Raw genomic sequence first — 15,450 nt, forward strand, 5'->3', positions numbered from 1 at the left:
ATAAAAATATTAACGCATGAGAGTTGCAGAACTGAACAAATTAATGAACTAGTTAGGTCCATTCTAATTTCTAATGAAGCAGTGGGTTTGATGGGAAGAAACCATACTTTGAAATATTGGTATATCTAAGTAATTATATTAAGTAATTAGTAGGTATCTAGTTACAGCCCTTTTGACAAAGCCTTGAGGATACCCATAATGTCGTTAAGATGAGATTTAGAACAGGACGTACGTTGTAAGGTTTCGAAGGTGATACCTACCTACTTAATTAATTTCAGATCAACGCCATTTTGAATTTGATTTGAATATGGCGTTGATCTTACAGCCAGATTTAAGAGTTAGGAGCAAGTCCAGAGTTAGAATATCTACAGTCCTGAGTTCTGTGTTCTGAATATAATTCTGCATGCTCGAAGACTTTTTAAAAGCTGTGGGTTGGTACGTTGATCCGGCTTAGTCTGTGCCAAGACCTGGGCAGTCGGCAAAGAACCTACCTACTACTATACTTACTTATTCGCTTATCATTTTATTGATTTATCAGATTCCGGGCACCCTACCGGTTTTTCACTCTAAAGTCTAACCGGAAGTGCATTTTCAACCGAACTTTAGCAATAATTTGTTTCTTTTATTTATAACGAATAAATAATATATGTAGGTACCTATTATTATCTGAAACTATAATAGGTATAGGTACCTTATCTATCTACCTACTACCTTGTTTAAGTAGGTAGGTAAACCCAGTTCAAAATACTTTAAATCGAAAATTTGAAACATTCTTATCGAATTCTGAAAACTTGAAAGTCTCCATCATTACCTAGCCATATTTTTAAGACTATTCTAATGTAATGTAATAAACATCGATGGTATTAAGGCATATCTAGATCTAGGTAACCTGCTCAGAATTTCGCAATGTGAGCCTTTACACGGCCTTTACCAACAGGACTCGTTGAAAGTTGAAACTACAGGATTTTTCAGCATTCATCAAACTTTTAAATTTTTATATAGGTACCTATTCTATAAGGAGTGAGTAGGTTTACCTGCATTTGAAGAAGTCTCGAACCTCCGTTCTTCTCCATCCTTGCAAATTCGATGATCAAAAATATCACTTAGTTATTGGAAGACACGGCAAACAGTAAAATACGAAAAATAAGTAAGTAAACAGTCCTAATAAAAATAAGTAAACATTACACGCGATTTATCAATAAAACAACACATCCTTCACAAAATTTGACACTTAATGTTTGACTTTATGAATCAATTTTACCGCGATAAGTTCTAGTCGAATTTGGAATGCGTTTTATTTAAATTTTCGATTACGTAGGCATGCCGCATGCAGCCGTACAGCCGGCACGAATGAGATCGGTTAAGTGATTAAACAAAGCTAGTGGTCGCCAGGAGACTCGGCTCGCTGATGCCGGCCGGGGCGAATCACCGAGAGATGGCGGGGCGTGCAGCCTGCATGACTTTGCGCTGAGTAATCCAATACCTAGGTTACCTAATGCAAGACGTGTCAATCTTATATGACGCTGTATAAAGGCTCCGGCTAAGTAGTATAAATTACGATACCTGCGTATCAAACTATTATTGTATTAAACCCTATAATCCTACAAGCTCGAAATTGTTATTTTGTGATACCTATACCTATACCTTTTACAAAATAAGAGCTTTTAAGTAAACTCTGACATACATTCTTTAGTTACCTATAGCCATCCAGTTTCTCCTTATAAACAGACAGGTTGATGTGACGCTGCTGAAGATCATAGCGGCCGCTATAATATTATAACGGCTCTGCTGTTCCTACTACCTATAGGTAACTGATAAGGTGAAAAATAAAACACGAAGTTACACCATATCGGCGTTTGTTTATTTACAAAAGTTACATACAAACATTCATAATTTATGACATCTGCTATGAACATAATCAGTTATCGTCTACCATACGAATAAACGACGCGTCGACGCGACGGCGACGTAGGTACGCGTCGTAGGCCAGGCGCGTCTGACTTAGCATCTAATCTACTTACACAACAGACACGCCAACTTCTGGTTCCAACCTACCGACCATTGCATGAAGGCAACTGCACGACAGAACGTCATACTGAACGCGTGGGTATAGTACCTACAACTTATCTGTTCATCATCATCATCATCAACCGATAGGCGTCTACTGCTGGACATAGGTCTCTTGTAGGGACTTCCACACGCAACGGTCTTGCACCTCCTGAAACCAGCGGCTCCCTACGACTCGTCTACAAAAAATCGGCAGCCAACTTGTTGCCACATAATTTTTTATGATGGTTCTTTAGATCGACCAGGATAATATTATTGTCTGGGTTGGCGTGTCGAAAACCGATTTGTTGGCGCGTCTGTAGATAGCTTTATTTATATTCATATTTTCATTACCTAAAACCTAAAAACTCTATGCACTCGCTGTGAATTCTCTCTTCAAAATACCTAGTTTAGACACATTTATAGAATTAAACTAAATTATAAATACAACAAAATAACTATATAGATAGGTATTTTTATGTGTTTAAAATATTTAGTTAGGTACTTAATTGTAATGAATCTCTGTGACCTGACTAATCTTTTACCAAACAAACAAGTCATGCAGTTAATTAACTTTATGTATATTTTTCTAAGTATTTATTTTTAAGGTAGGTACCTATAGTCCGCGACAGGTGCAGATGGCAATCGTCGAGGGAACGCCCCGCACAGACAACGTGCTAAGCCGGTGCGGTCGAGCGCGGGTGGCATGCGGGTGTGCGGGGCGTACCCCTACCTCATTCCCCGATTGCCTTCTCGACCTGTCGCGTGCTATACATTAAACGTTTTATTAATTTTAAACTCAAAATACGATAAGGTACCTAAATTTGGAATGCTAATAAAAATACTAATGATCTTTATTGTTCATCTAAATTGTATTCAGTAAGAAATTAATGACCTTTGATTACTTTTGCAAAACTTTGAACCTAAGACAATATTTCATAGGTAAGTACTATAGACTATATATAGACTAAGTGTATTGTACATAAAAATAAAATAATTACATAGTTAGAATATAACGTAAAAATACAATTCTAAAATAAACTACAAGAAGTGCCCTTTACAAAAATATCTCTTTCAACGAATCCAGCGTCAAACATTTCTTTATTGCTGCCTATATATAATATATTAATTAATTATTAATAGGTAAAAACGGTCGAGATGGCATTCGGGGTATGAGGCGGGGGGACGGCCCGCACACCGGCACGTCACCCGCGCTCGCCTGCAAGGGTAAGCGCGAGGACTGTGCGGGCGTGCAGGGCGTTCCCTCCCCGCTTGCCATCTCGACCGGTCGCGTACAATATGTGAGTTTCCTTGTTGCACCATAACTTCTAAATGCCTCAATAAAAGTCCACGCGTAAGTTATGATCCGAAAGAACATTTTAATTACCTACTCGTTTAAAATAATTAAGTAAATAATTATCTAGGTAGCCACCAGTTTCTGGGTTTATGTTCAACAATATGTATAATATGTTAAATCACGAAAGCCCGTCTGTAGGTACTAAATCACAGATTTAGTAAGTAGCCCCACCTATGTGCGAATAGAGAGAGAGAGCCAGCGCGTGCCAGACCTTTATCATTTTATAAAAGCTAAAAGTTTCTCTGCGTATTGCCCCCAACACTGGGAGGAACATTTGTTTAAAGTTTAAACGACACTGTGTCTATGTTTGGCAATGCATGACGCTTCTGAGGCATAACGTGATTTCTAATATTATTTCGAATGAAATATATAAAAATTAGACTCTATACTTTGACGTAAGATTTTTTAAACCTTGTTGCCTTGTTATCTCCCAAAGCAACCATGATCCAAACAAAGTACCTACAAACATTCAAACAAACGTTCCCCCCAGTGTTGGACTGTACGGACAATACGCAGAGAAAAACGCAGCTTTTATAAAATAACGATGGCCTAGCACGCGCTGGCTCTTAGTCTAGAAATTTCTACTCGTATTGTAAGTTTTGTAAAATTTTAAGAGGATTGGATTTATTTAAGAAAATGCTACAAAATAAGTAAAGAACTTATAGTATAAGAAACATCGACATTTTGTTTTCACGCTCCCTACTTTTAATACGCGACTAGTTTAACCTAGAATACGCGTAATTACACAATTTGCTACTATAATAATTAATCTATCCCATTGCAAGATATTTGATGACTAAGTACCTACTTACTTAGGGATGATTTATGCCAATACGTGGCGGGCACGAGCCGTCCTCGGTGCTTCATATAAACGTGTTGGCATAAATCATCCCTATACTATGACTTATCCCTTCCAAGCAGCTTCCAAGCGTAAATCTTGTACTATAGGAGTTACTACTTAGGTAAGTACATAATAAAGTAGGTATATAAATAAATTTAATAATCCATTCAACGAAATTTAGTTCATCATCATCATCGTTATGATGAGTCAATCGCCAGCTAACTACTGAGCATAGTTCTCCTTTCAGAATGAGAAGGGTTTAGACTTTAGATCGTTATCCACCACGCTGCTGGCCCAGTACGGATTGGCAGACTTCACACACCTTTGAGAACATTATAGAGAGCTGTCAGGCATACCTACAGCTTTCCTCACGATGTTTTCCTTCACCTTTAAAGCAAGTGATTTTAAATTATATTTGTATATTTTTTTAAAGTTTTTACCTACACAAAAATTGCGGGCCGGCAGGAATCGAACCCGCGGCTCCTGGGATCGCGCCCGCGCCGCTCTGACCACTACGCTACGGCTCGTTTGATGCCAAAGATATGTATTTAAAATTATTTAGACTGAATTACTTAAAATGCACGTAATTCCGAAAAGTTTGAAGTACCTGTCCGGCATTGAACCCCCGACCTCCCGAATAAGAAGCCGACGTCTTAGCTATCACCGCTCAAATTTATTTATCCCATTAAAACTACGAGATCTTTCAATTGGTTTTAATTTCTATAAAGTAAGGAAACAATAAAATAAAATAGATTGTGCACTTAATAACTTCATCCAACCTTTAGTTTAAAACGTTTTTGTTTTCACACAACCTTTATTCATCTAAAGTGAGCGAACTCGATGTAAAGCACTGAAGTGCTAAAATACGTACCTACGTTTTAAGTACCTGGGCGGCTTGCTTGGCTTCTGGAGTGACCTCTGAGAAGCTGCACTATTAAATGTCTCACGTACAACAGGAGGACCACCTCAAAATGCGGAAACGGATCCAGAAAGATGTACCTAATAAATAGTTTCTATCAAAAAATATCTTGCAATGCAACACTCCGCAGGACCAGGGTTGCAGCGGTTCTCGTGCCTAGGATTTTACACAACACAGGTATTAGGTATATAACGTTAGGCAGTCTTTGGGTAGGTCGGAAGATTTTAGCGACTAGGTATAATTATGTTTTCGATAATAATTGTACTAATACCACGATTAACTGCACCGACCAATTGCTACTGCATCTAATGCATCCGAACTAACAAGGGGAAAAGTTTCCGCCATGTTTTGACGTCTAAGCTAGAAATAGAATATTTTGATTCAGTACATTTTGTCATATAACTAATTATTTTAAATGGAATTGGTAATACAAATTTTCAATGGATTATTTGGGATAAAATTCATTGAAAATATATTAAATACCTATATTATATTTCTAATATAATAAAATAAAATAATACCTATATATTTTTAGATAGGACGTCAAAACATGGCGGAATTTTTTCCTTAGTTAGTTTGCATGCATTTTAATTGGTTTGAAAGACATCTTAAAATATTTCAAGACACAAATTCCAACATCCAACTACAATCGCCATCTTTTCAAGTTTTTAAGTTTGTCCATTTGAATTAATAGGTATGACTTATAAATCATCAACTCAATCAAGTCTCTTTTTCATTGGTCGAAACATAACATGCGGGGATTCTTGCAAAAAGGGGTAAAGTCTAGTAAAAATATTCTTGTCAAAAACCCGGTCGATACACAGTACATAATGCAGGGAAACTCTGCAGGAAATGTTTTCCGACAATGCAAGCTTTTGCATCGCATGCGGTTTACAAATCACCCATACCCCGAATGCGTTCTAGGTAGGTACCTATCGGCCAATGAAAATAAGCCTTAAATACACATATCTCTTCTCCGCATCGTATCATTTCTGACGGTAGCGACCCCTTTCCATTATTCATACAAAGGTAATAATGCGGTGGATTCCCTCTTCCCAGATCCTTCCGATTATACACAATACCCGTTTCATAATCACCTCAAAATATTAAGTTTTCAACTTGAAATTTTTAAGAGTTCCGTCGTTTTAATTAGTGGCAATTCTGTATTATTCTACCGACCACAATCTACAAACTAACATCGATTCAACTTACATCTATAATATTAAACTATCACTTTATTGTGGTTTAATAATTTCTTCCATATTAATTATTATTGGTGGCATTGGGGTCAAAGCGAATTTACTTATTTCCTATATAATGTTATTAACAAAAAAATAAAAATATTTTGACACTTTTTGTGCGATTGTATAATACCCTGAATTGATACAAGTAAAATATCTCAAAAATTTTTGGACAATTTAAAAGGGTAAAAAGTAAACGGATTTATTAGAAAGGGTAAAGTTGTCAAGATCTTTTTAAAGAGTTTTATTAAAAGTAAAACTCATGAAAAAAGAACAAAAGAAAGGCAATCAGGAGTAGCTACATAATATACTATATATTATGTCATCCAACAGTGAAACTATTTCTGTGCTTTTAAAAATCTATTTCTAACTTTATGAAAACTGGTCTACGTGTTATGGGCCATAGTATATAGAATACGAATTACTAAGTCGTAATGGCTACACACACCTTTTCTATAACAAACACAGTTACGACTATAGAGCATGCAACTAGTACAAGCATTATCCCTTTGAGCCAATTTTATATATTCCGAACATTATTTCTCTAGGTACTATTAATAATTTATTGTTTCGTAAAATGCAGAAATATAAAAGTCATAAGATATTCTTTTGCAATTAGATTTTAATTGGCACATTAGTAAAATTCCTTCGTGACTCGTGACCAGCACAGATCATTTTTCACTATATTGAGCAATAGTGGCACAATTGAATCATATACGAACATCTCCCAGCAGTAGATTGTACTGAATATACTCTCTTGAAGAACCAAATATTCAATATCACAAAAGATTCCTTTACCAAAACAGAATATTTGCAAATACGCGATTTCAATTTTCTTCGTCTCGATTTGGAGTATCCACAGAGTAGCAAATGAAACCCATCAGGAGGCTTAATTCGAAAGTTACATCATGAAATCTCCGCAATCTACTCCGAAGTCCCAGTCGTCGGATGTTCCAGTGGCAGTGTCGTCGTATTCAGCAAGTGCTTGTTCGTAGGCTGATGCTTCGTAGGCTGTGACGCCGTCCAGCATTGAGCATGCTTGGGAAACGTTGGTGTGGTGCATTATCGGCATTGCATGAAGCGCAAAGTCATCGCCATCTTGTGACCATGTCAGACCTGTAATGTAGCAAATACCATATTAAAACAATTATAATATTCTTAGGCAGTAAAATCATCAATAACTTAAGAGATTGGACTAGTTTCTTATACCCTTTTTATTGTTGACCTAAAGTCCGTAAAATTGGTTCTACTTGTCTGGTATCCTATTTGTCTTTTTCTCAATCGTCATCGTGTGTTAAATTCTACTCGCGCGAAGATGAGCTAGCGAAACCTGCCGTAGCCTGGCCCCAGTCTGCATTAAGATATACCTATGCGTAGTATAGCAAGTAAGGCATTACTTACGTCCACTCCACACGCCGTTAGGTAGAGTGACCCATCCCCAGCCCTGTCCCCAGGATAGTTCGTGGTCAAGTTGCCCCGCCAGCGGGACTTGCCGCTTGATGACTGCCACCAGACCGCGCCCGTCCAAAGCGCCGACCGTGTTGTAAGATGAACGCGCGTACATTTCCGATGATGTCGTTGCTGTAAAGAGAGATTATTTTCTAGCATATTCGATCAAACACCACGCTGTGTTGTTATGCGTTTTAATCCGGGCCAGAATCCTTCTGGATTTTTCTGCTTAATTTTTTATAGCTCCAAAAAAAGTAATAGGTAGGTAGTTATTTAACTCAATAATTTCAAAATAATTATAGATAGGTACTATATCTTTGGAAATAATGGTACATATGTACCTATGCCAAGCGCAAGTTCTTTGTTTACTGATCAAGAATTCATATTATAAACGAGTGAGAATAGTTTCAGAATAAAAAAGCTCGGATATTATCACCGATTTACTTTCTTGTGCGAAGACGAAAAATCCTCGGCTAGACTAGATAATAAATGGAGCCATCTGGTAGGTATGTTGGCTACGGAAATGTAGACGGTATACTGTGTTGACTGATTAACTCGAACGTCTTGGGACGCTAATTTCTTTATCTTTTATAGACAACTAGCTAATGCTCGCGATTACACAAATTTCTAATCCCTATTTTACCCCCTTAGGGCTTTAATTTTCAAAAATCCTTCCTTAGCGGAGCGGATGTCTACGTCATAATAACTATCTGCATGCTGAATTCCAGCCCGATCTGAGAGTCGAGTGGTTTGAGCTGTGCATTGATAGATCAGTCAATCAATCACTCAGTTAGACAGTCAGTCGGTAAATCAGCTTTTTTTATATTTGATATAGATTTGGTAACTCAGAATATTTCATAAGTCCAAACCCCTTCGAAAGCCTTTCAAACCTTTTTTCTGAACCCTTTGCATCATGATCTCACTCATATACCTACCTACTTATATCTGGGTTTATCTAGTACCTACCTATCATATAGTAGAACTTATTAGTTAACTTTTAAGGCTTTGCTCCAGGAATGTCAGAGAAATAGTTACGAGTAATGTATGCAAGACCCACTAATAAGATGGCTTCTAATTTTCATTATCGCTTTGAACCTTAGTTCGTAACCCTAATCATGAGCTAAGCTACGAAATGATACTATGTTACCTTCATTTCACACACATAGAGATGTGTGTGGAACCTAAATAAAAACTTTTGCTACGTATTTCTTAGTGAATGAAAGAATTATAAGTAAACAGGTAAATAATTTGCACCTCCTGGACAGAACAAAATTTGGAGTCAGCTGATGAGTTTGCGTTGTGCTTACTTATGAGTGCTTATGAGATTAACTTGGTGTGTTGAGGCCTGGACGACACTTCCTTTTTGTTTTACAAGAGAATTTGGTAATAGAGGCTATTGACCTGGTGACCTACCTATTTGAAGTAAGAAGGCTGAAACAATTATTGTCATCGCAAATCTCGAGAACAGCTGAACCGATTTCGCTAATTCTTTTTTTATAATATTCCTTGAAGTACGAAGATGGTTCTTACGGAGAGAGAAATTTAAAAAATTTGAATCGACTGTTAGGCGGAACGAAGTTCACCAGGGCAGGTAGTAAATTATAAATTATTGCATTTTGATGGATAGCGCCAAAACAAAAATTGCTAGTTTGAAGGTGAAACTCTTTAAAGTCATTCGACTATGTAATATCCTCAATAAATGTCTATTGATAAATAGGTGCCTCAAACGATAGGTACTTACTCACAACCTTGAATGGGAAGCTGGAAGAAATCTCTGTTTAGAGATAAGCATTTCCGATGTAACTTAATTTATTATTACTTTGTAACTACAATTTTTGGTTCATGAATAATAAAAATAAATAAATAAATAGGTAGTACTTAAATAATGGAGTTTAAGCGACGGAAAGTCACTAAAATTTTTGCATCTTTTGAAATCTTATTAGCATTTATATTTAATTATCGTTTGCGCTGCTTGGTAGATTTAGTGTTTCCTAACAAAACATTTATATTACAAAATATCTAATATAGGTATTAAAATACCTTTTATCAAACGTTCAAATCAGTAATTGCCTCCCACCCCAGATTGCGGTGTTAAAATACGCGAAAAATTAAAAGTCATGTGGGCAATGACCCGTCCACCGACCCGCTAAAACGTAGGACGTGGATGCTTTTGTTATCCGAGATCAAATACCCATAAATAATAACTATGTTAAAAAAGCTCGCAAAACTAAAATCGGTAAAACATAGCCACTTGTTAGCTTTGATATCCAGACTGTCCGCGAATCGTAGTAGAAGGAAAAGGTATCATAAATGGACTGACAGATAAACACACTTTCGCATTTATATTAATAGTACCTTCCTAAGGACAGATAGAGCCGGGGACATGTGCTAGTTATTTTGTTTAGACAGAGGCTGTTCGCGACAGGTCGATATGGTAATCGGTGTATGAGGCGGGGGACGCCCCGCATACCCGCACGTCTATCCCGCGCCGGGTTAGCGCGGGGGCTGTGCGGGTGTGCGGGACGTCCTCACCCTGATTGCCAGCTCAACCTGTCGCGTACTATAGGTTTTACCAGACCTATTGTTTTACCAGATTTAATGCGACATGGGTTATGCATTAGGAGTTCAGAAGTACCTACCGAGTTACCGACCCTCTCGAAACTTCGAAGTGCTCGTCTAGTGGACCTTTTTTGTCGCTTTATATCCCCAATTATTAATACTTCAATATGAAAATGTTCTAATAAAATTGTTACATTTTCAAATTGAAGTAGGGGGGCCCTCAGTAATTGCCGTCGTCTTTGTCCAGGTTGAGCTATGTTTAGTATTCTATTCCAATATCCTATACCTACATATTTTATTCGTACCTAGGACGTTGGCCTCCTATACTTGAGAGGTGCGTGTTTCGATCCCGGTTTCGCACCTCTAACTTTTTAGTTTTAACGAGTTTTGTGCGTTTAAGCAATTAAGTACTTATCACATACTTACGGTGAAGTATAATGTCGCAAGAAAATCTGAATGCCTGCGAGTTTTCCACAATATTCTCAGAAGTATATAAAGTCTGTCGATCCGCACTTGGCCAGCGTGGTAGACTGTGGCCAGACCCTTCTCATTCCGAGAGATACCAATGCTCAGTAGTGAGCCAGTGATGGATTGATGATGCTGATGATGAAGCGTACCTAGTGGCGTGCACAGGGCTTAAAGATAGAGTAAGAATTATACAAGCATCTATTTACTGGTAAGTAACAAAGAATAGCGAGCATTGATCTATTTTAACAAGCGTAAGCAGTGCCCTTATGCCTTTATGCCCTGCACACCTATCCTTTTAAGTTATTTACCTACAACTACCCCTTTAGAGATAGGTTTTGTTGTATAATTTTGACTTTTAGAACACACAGCTGAGTGTACTCAAGCACGATATTTACACATTAATTGTAGATTTATACGACTGACAATTGGTGGAATACGCAAATTTTAAAGTAGGCGCCTAGGTACCTAATCATTAAGCAATTAAGAAGGTATGTCGTGCAGATCTGAGTTCTGGTTCTGAGAACATTAGGTAATATCAAAGTCTACCAACGCAACTCGCCTTCCAGGAATATCTATTTCATAACTGTGTTATGTGTATAAAGTTAGCAGAGTTAGATAAATCTCCGCTGTAATGGTCCAGAGGATGAGAGGAAAGTTGACACGTCCTCTAAAGACTAATGAAGGTAAATACACTTCGTAGTTTCTAATGGCTTGGCTCTTCGGATACGGTAAACGTGTAACTTCCGTAGTTTTTACGGTTCCGTAGTAATAAATACCAGGAACCGTTATACTTTCGTCCATACCGTCTGTCCAGTGTCTGTGTGTTATAGTCATTTAAAAAAAAATCGACTAGATGATGCCCGCGGTTTTCAGATTTTCCCCCTCATGTTTGCCATAAGACCTACCTTGAAGGTAACCTTCCTGCCAAATTTCATGATTCTAGGTCAACGGGAAGTACCCTGTAGGTTTCTTGACACACAGACAGACAGACAGACTGACATACAGACAGACAAAGTGATCCTATAAGGGTTCCATTTTTCCTTTTGAGGTACGGAACCCTAAAAAACGGTATGTGCCTAAGCTATTGCAAAAATCACAATATACTTAGAAAATAAAAGACTTCACTTCGGAATCGCTCGTATAAAATGGAAATACCTATTCATTGTCCTACAAGTTTTCACTTTGCCTACTGAATACCTACTTAATCTTAATTGCAGTCTCAGATAGCCATCGTAATAAGACCGTATTCAGAGGACGAGGGAGACGTCTTCCATTATAATTTTCGTAATAACTCCGGATTAGGGTGTAGGTATTTACTAATGCTTTGGTTTGATACGGCTTTTCAGTACGTGCCTCGAGAGTCGAGACTGACGAATTTGTCCGTTTCATGATAATTATTTACGTTTACACTGTACGTTTACATAAATGCGAATCGGTATAATATCTAATGAGGTCTTTTGTTCTTTTATATAGGCAAAGACATTATAAAACTCCAGATAGGCCAAGCTCATACAATTGTATTTTAAAAAGTGAAGACAAATTAGTAGGCTTGTGTGCGTGACACATATAGTACGCGACAGGTCGAGATCGCAATCCGGGTGGGAACGTCCCGCACACCCGTACAGCCCCCGCATTACCCGCGGGCGAGCGCGGGTAACGTGCGGGTGTGCGGGACGTCCTTCGCCACATACCCCGATTGCTATCTCAACCTGTCGCGTACTATACGAGTAGCAGACTACTTACCTAGTTAGACTACCACTTTTAGACAGTAAGTGTGACTTAAAAATCAGTCAAAAGTGAACAGTTCTAGGCAATGTTGATCGAAGAATTTGTGTACTAAATACTCAATTTTATGGATATCTTACGTGACAGACGAGTGTAAGACCTAATGTTTCTTGGAGACATTTTATCTTTATCTTTAACATCGACTAGTGGAATAAAATAGCGGGTGTTACATAATTTTTTGAATTTTTAAAATCTTTGAACGAAATTTTGTTTCTTTTTAAAAATAAGGGAATGTTTCCTGATCTACTGACTTAAAGATTTAAGGTAGTTCACCCTGGAGGGCCCATAATTTATTTCCACCCTGTAGGTACATAGTCCAACGAGAGGGACTGAAATGAAATCATCAGGAAAGTAATGGGAAAGTACCACAAAGTTGTAATGAAGCTTCGATCTTTCAGGTTTCTGTTTACTCGAAGTCGAACTATTGAGGCTTCAAGTAATACCTATTGAAGGGTAGGTAGGCCATAGCAGGTATTGTCTGAACGAATTCGGAGAAGTGCAGCAGCTTACAATAAAATTATAATTAATACACCAAGCTTATTTCCTATTCGATTAAAAGTAAGTATTAGGTATTTGACTCGTGAAGTTGTATATTTTTTCCTATTTCATTTCACGAGTAGACCGCGTTCCGTGAGAAAAAAAATTGGTTTCACCCGTATAAGTAGGTACCTACCTAATAACTAATATCTAAATAAATATAAAATGAAAAGGTGACTGACTGACTGACTGACTGACTGACTGACTGACTGAATGACTGACTGATCTATCAACGCACAGCTCAAACTACCATATCGGGCTGAAACTTGGCTTGCAGATAGTATGACGTAGGCATCCGCTAAGAAAGGATTTTTGAAAATTCAACCCCTAAGGGGGTTAAATAGGGGTTTGAAATTTGTGTAGTCCACGCGGACGAAGTCGCGAGCATAAGCTAGTTATAAGTAAACTAGCATATTCCTGCAACTTCGTCCGCGTGGACTACACAAATTTCAAACTTCTATTTTACCCCCTTCCTTAGGGGTTGAATTTTCAAAAATCCTTTCTTAGCGGATGTCTACGTCATAATAACTATCTGCATACCACAGCCCGATCCATCCAGTAGTTTATGTTGTGCGTGATAGATCAGTCAGTCAGTCACCTTTTCCTTTTATATACTTACCCAAATAGTAGTAGGTTATAGCACAGAAATGGTAATAGGTATACTTAGTTCGTACAAAATGTATTCGTTAGAAAAACGTAGGGAACTTTTAGATCTGCAATTCTTGTATAAAATTTTTAATGCTAAGATCGACTGTTCTCTACTATTGAGCAGCTTTAAATTTAAGGTTCCTGTCCATTATCCACGTAAACCCATTACACCACTTTGTCCACCGTTGCGTAGAACTGTCCTTGGCGCCAATTCTCCTGTCTCAAGATTATGTAAAACTCTTAACCACCACAGCTCTGTCATTGACATTAATTCTGACTCTTTGTATAGGTTTCGGGAAAAGATCTTTGCATATTGGAAGTCTTGAGTAGGAAGTATTATCTGTAATCTTATTGATGTTTGTATTTTTATTTTGTCACATATGTTTTTAAATGTTGTATTAACTTATAATTGGCGACTACATTTAGTAAGTAATATTTTCAGAATTAAGTTTTTTTTTAATGTATTAGTGTAAGTAGCCGTTAGTTAATTTAATAAATAAAATAAAATAAAAATAAAATGACTCCTCAATCGGTCAACTGTCATGTCAATAGTACGGTTATTTAAAATAAGGACTAAAAAAACATCCAAGTACTTTTGACATATAATTTGACACAAAAAGTTAAAATGGCGCGTGAGGTATAATTAGGTTGTAGGTACTTACGTCGCACTCTGACTGTTGGTTTTTTGAAGGCGGTTCGAAGGTACGGCATCGACATTACCAGCTCGATGTGAGGAGGTGGAGGAAGCTGAAAGAATATTACAAGGAGCTCTTTATTTTAAACATTATTATTTTATAAGTATAGATTTGTAGTATAGAATGTATATTTGATGCTCAGCTTGATTAAAAAAAATTGTCCCAGGCTCGCTATGGTCGCTTCGACAGTAACATCTGCAATTATGATTGTTGGAGACCCAAAGGCCCACAGGTCATTTGCCATACAACGCATATGGAATGTTCGACGCAATATTTTAAGCAAAGTGATTAAAAATAATGTTAATTTGGTTTTTAGCATTGTGAATTTAATGTTCTAAAAACGTGATACTTACCTGAGTTATACAAATAAAATTAGCTTAATCAAATATGAACGGAACTTTAGAAATAAATACTCACCGTTTTTGTTATTGCAGCCATCCATTCTCTTCGAAAGCATGATAAAAAATAGTATCATTATAGAATAGTTTAAAAAAACATGAAACAATAAGCGTATAAGTACAGTCCACAAGTGCCCTTAGGTTAGGGTTGCCAGGCGTCCCGATAAAGCCGGACATAGGTAGGCTTTTTGATTGCATGTCCGGCCAAAATAAACGGTGTCCGGCTTGTCAGGCTTTTGTTAGGCTTTTTACATTTCGCAAACGAGCGTGGCCGAGCGCAGGCGAGTCGAATGTCGGTCGCTCCCGCAGGCGGCAGTGCCGCCCGACAACAAGATTTAAGACAATAATAAAAAAAGCTTGATTTTACATAAAAAAAAATTGTCGTACCTATTAATACTAAGACACAAAATCCTCAATAATGTAGGGTCCGGCCTTTCTACCCAAATGTCCGGCCAAACAGGCTAGTCTGTCCGGCTATTAGGTTTGGCGACCTGGCAACCCTACCTT

General features: G+C 37.6%; 2 protein-coding genes across 4 annotated transcripts in view; both read right to left on the reverse strand.

Moving 5' to 3' along the window:
- Window positions 1-1,445, reverse strand: part of LOC117990460 (zinc finger C2HC domain-containing protein 1C) — a 31,504-nt gene extending 30,059 nt beyond the window's left edge. Inside the window, exon 1 of one of the 3 annotated variants that reach the window (XM_034977911.2) lies at window positions 1,035-1,445. In XM_034977911.2, the coding sequence (XP_034833802.1) occupies window positions 1,035-1,073 (39 nt within the window). In that variant the 5' untranslated portion in view covers window positions 1,074-1,445. The remainder of the gene's footprint in view (window positions 1-1,034) is intronic. The other 2 variants (XM_069504732.1, XM_069504731.1) reach the window with 2 other exon arrangements.
- Window positions 1,446-1,839: 394 nt separating this feature from the next.
- Window positions 1,840-15,450, reverse strand: part of LOC117990468 (uncharacterized) — a 76,914-nt gene continuing 63,303 nt past the window's right edge. Inside the window, exons 6-9 of the mRNA XM_034977923.2 lie at window positions 14,963-14,990; window positions 14,513-14,597; window positions 7,806-7,985; window positions 1,840-7,520 (exon numbers count right to left, since the gene is read on the reverse strand). Of these exons, the coding sequence (XP_034833814.1) occupies window positions 7,306-7,520; window positions 7,806-7,985; window positions 14,513-14,597; window positions 14,963-14,990 (508 nt within the window). The 3' untranslated portion in view covers window positions 1,840-7,305. The remainder of the gene's footprint in view (window positions 7,521-7,805; window positions 7,986-14,512; window positions 14,598-14,962; window positions 14,991-15,450) is intronic.

This window comes from Maniola hyperantus, chromosome 18, assembly GCF_902806685.2.
Source record: "Maniola hyperantus chromosome 18, iAphHyp1.2, whole genome shotgun sequence".
In the NCBI taxonomy this organism is placed as follows: Eukaryota; Metazoa; Arthropoda; class Insecta; order Lepidoptera; family Nymphalidae; genus Maniola; species Maniola hyperantus.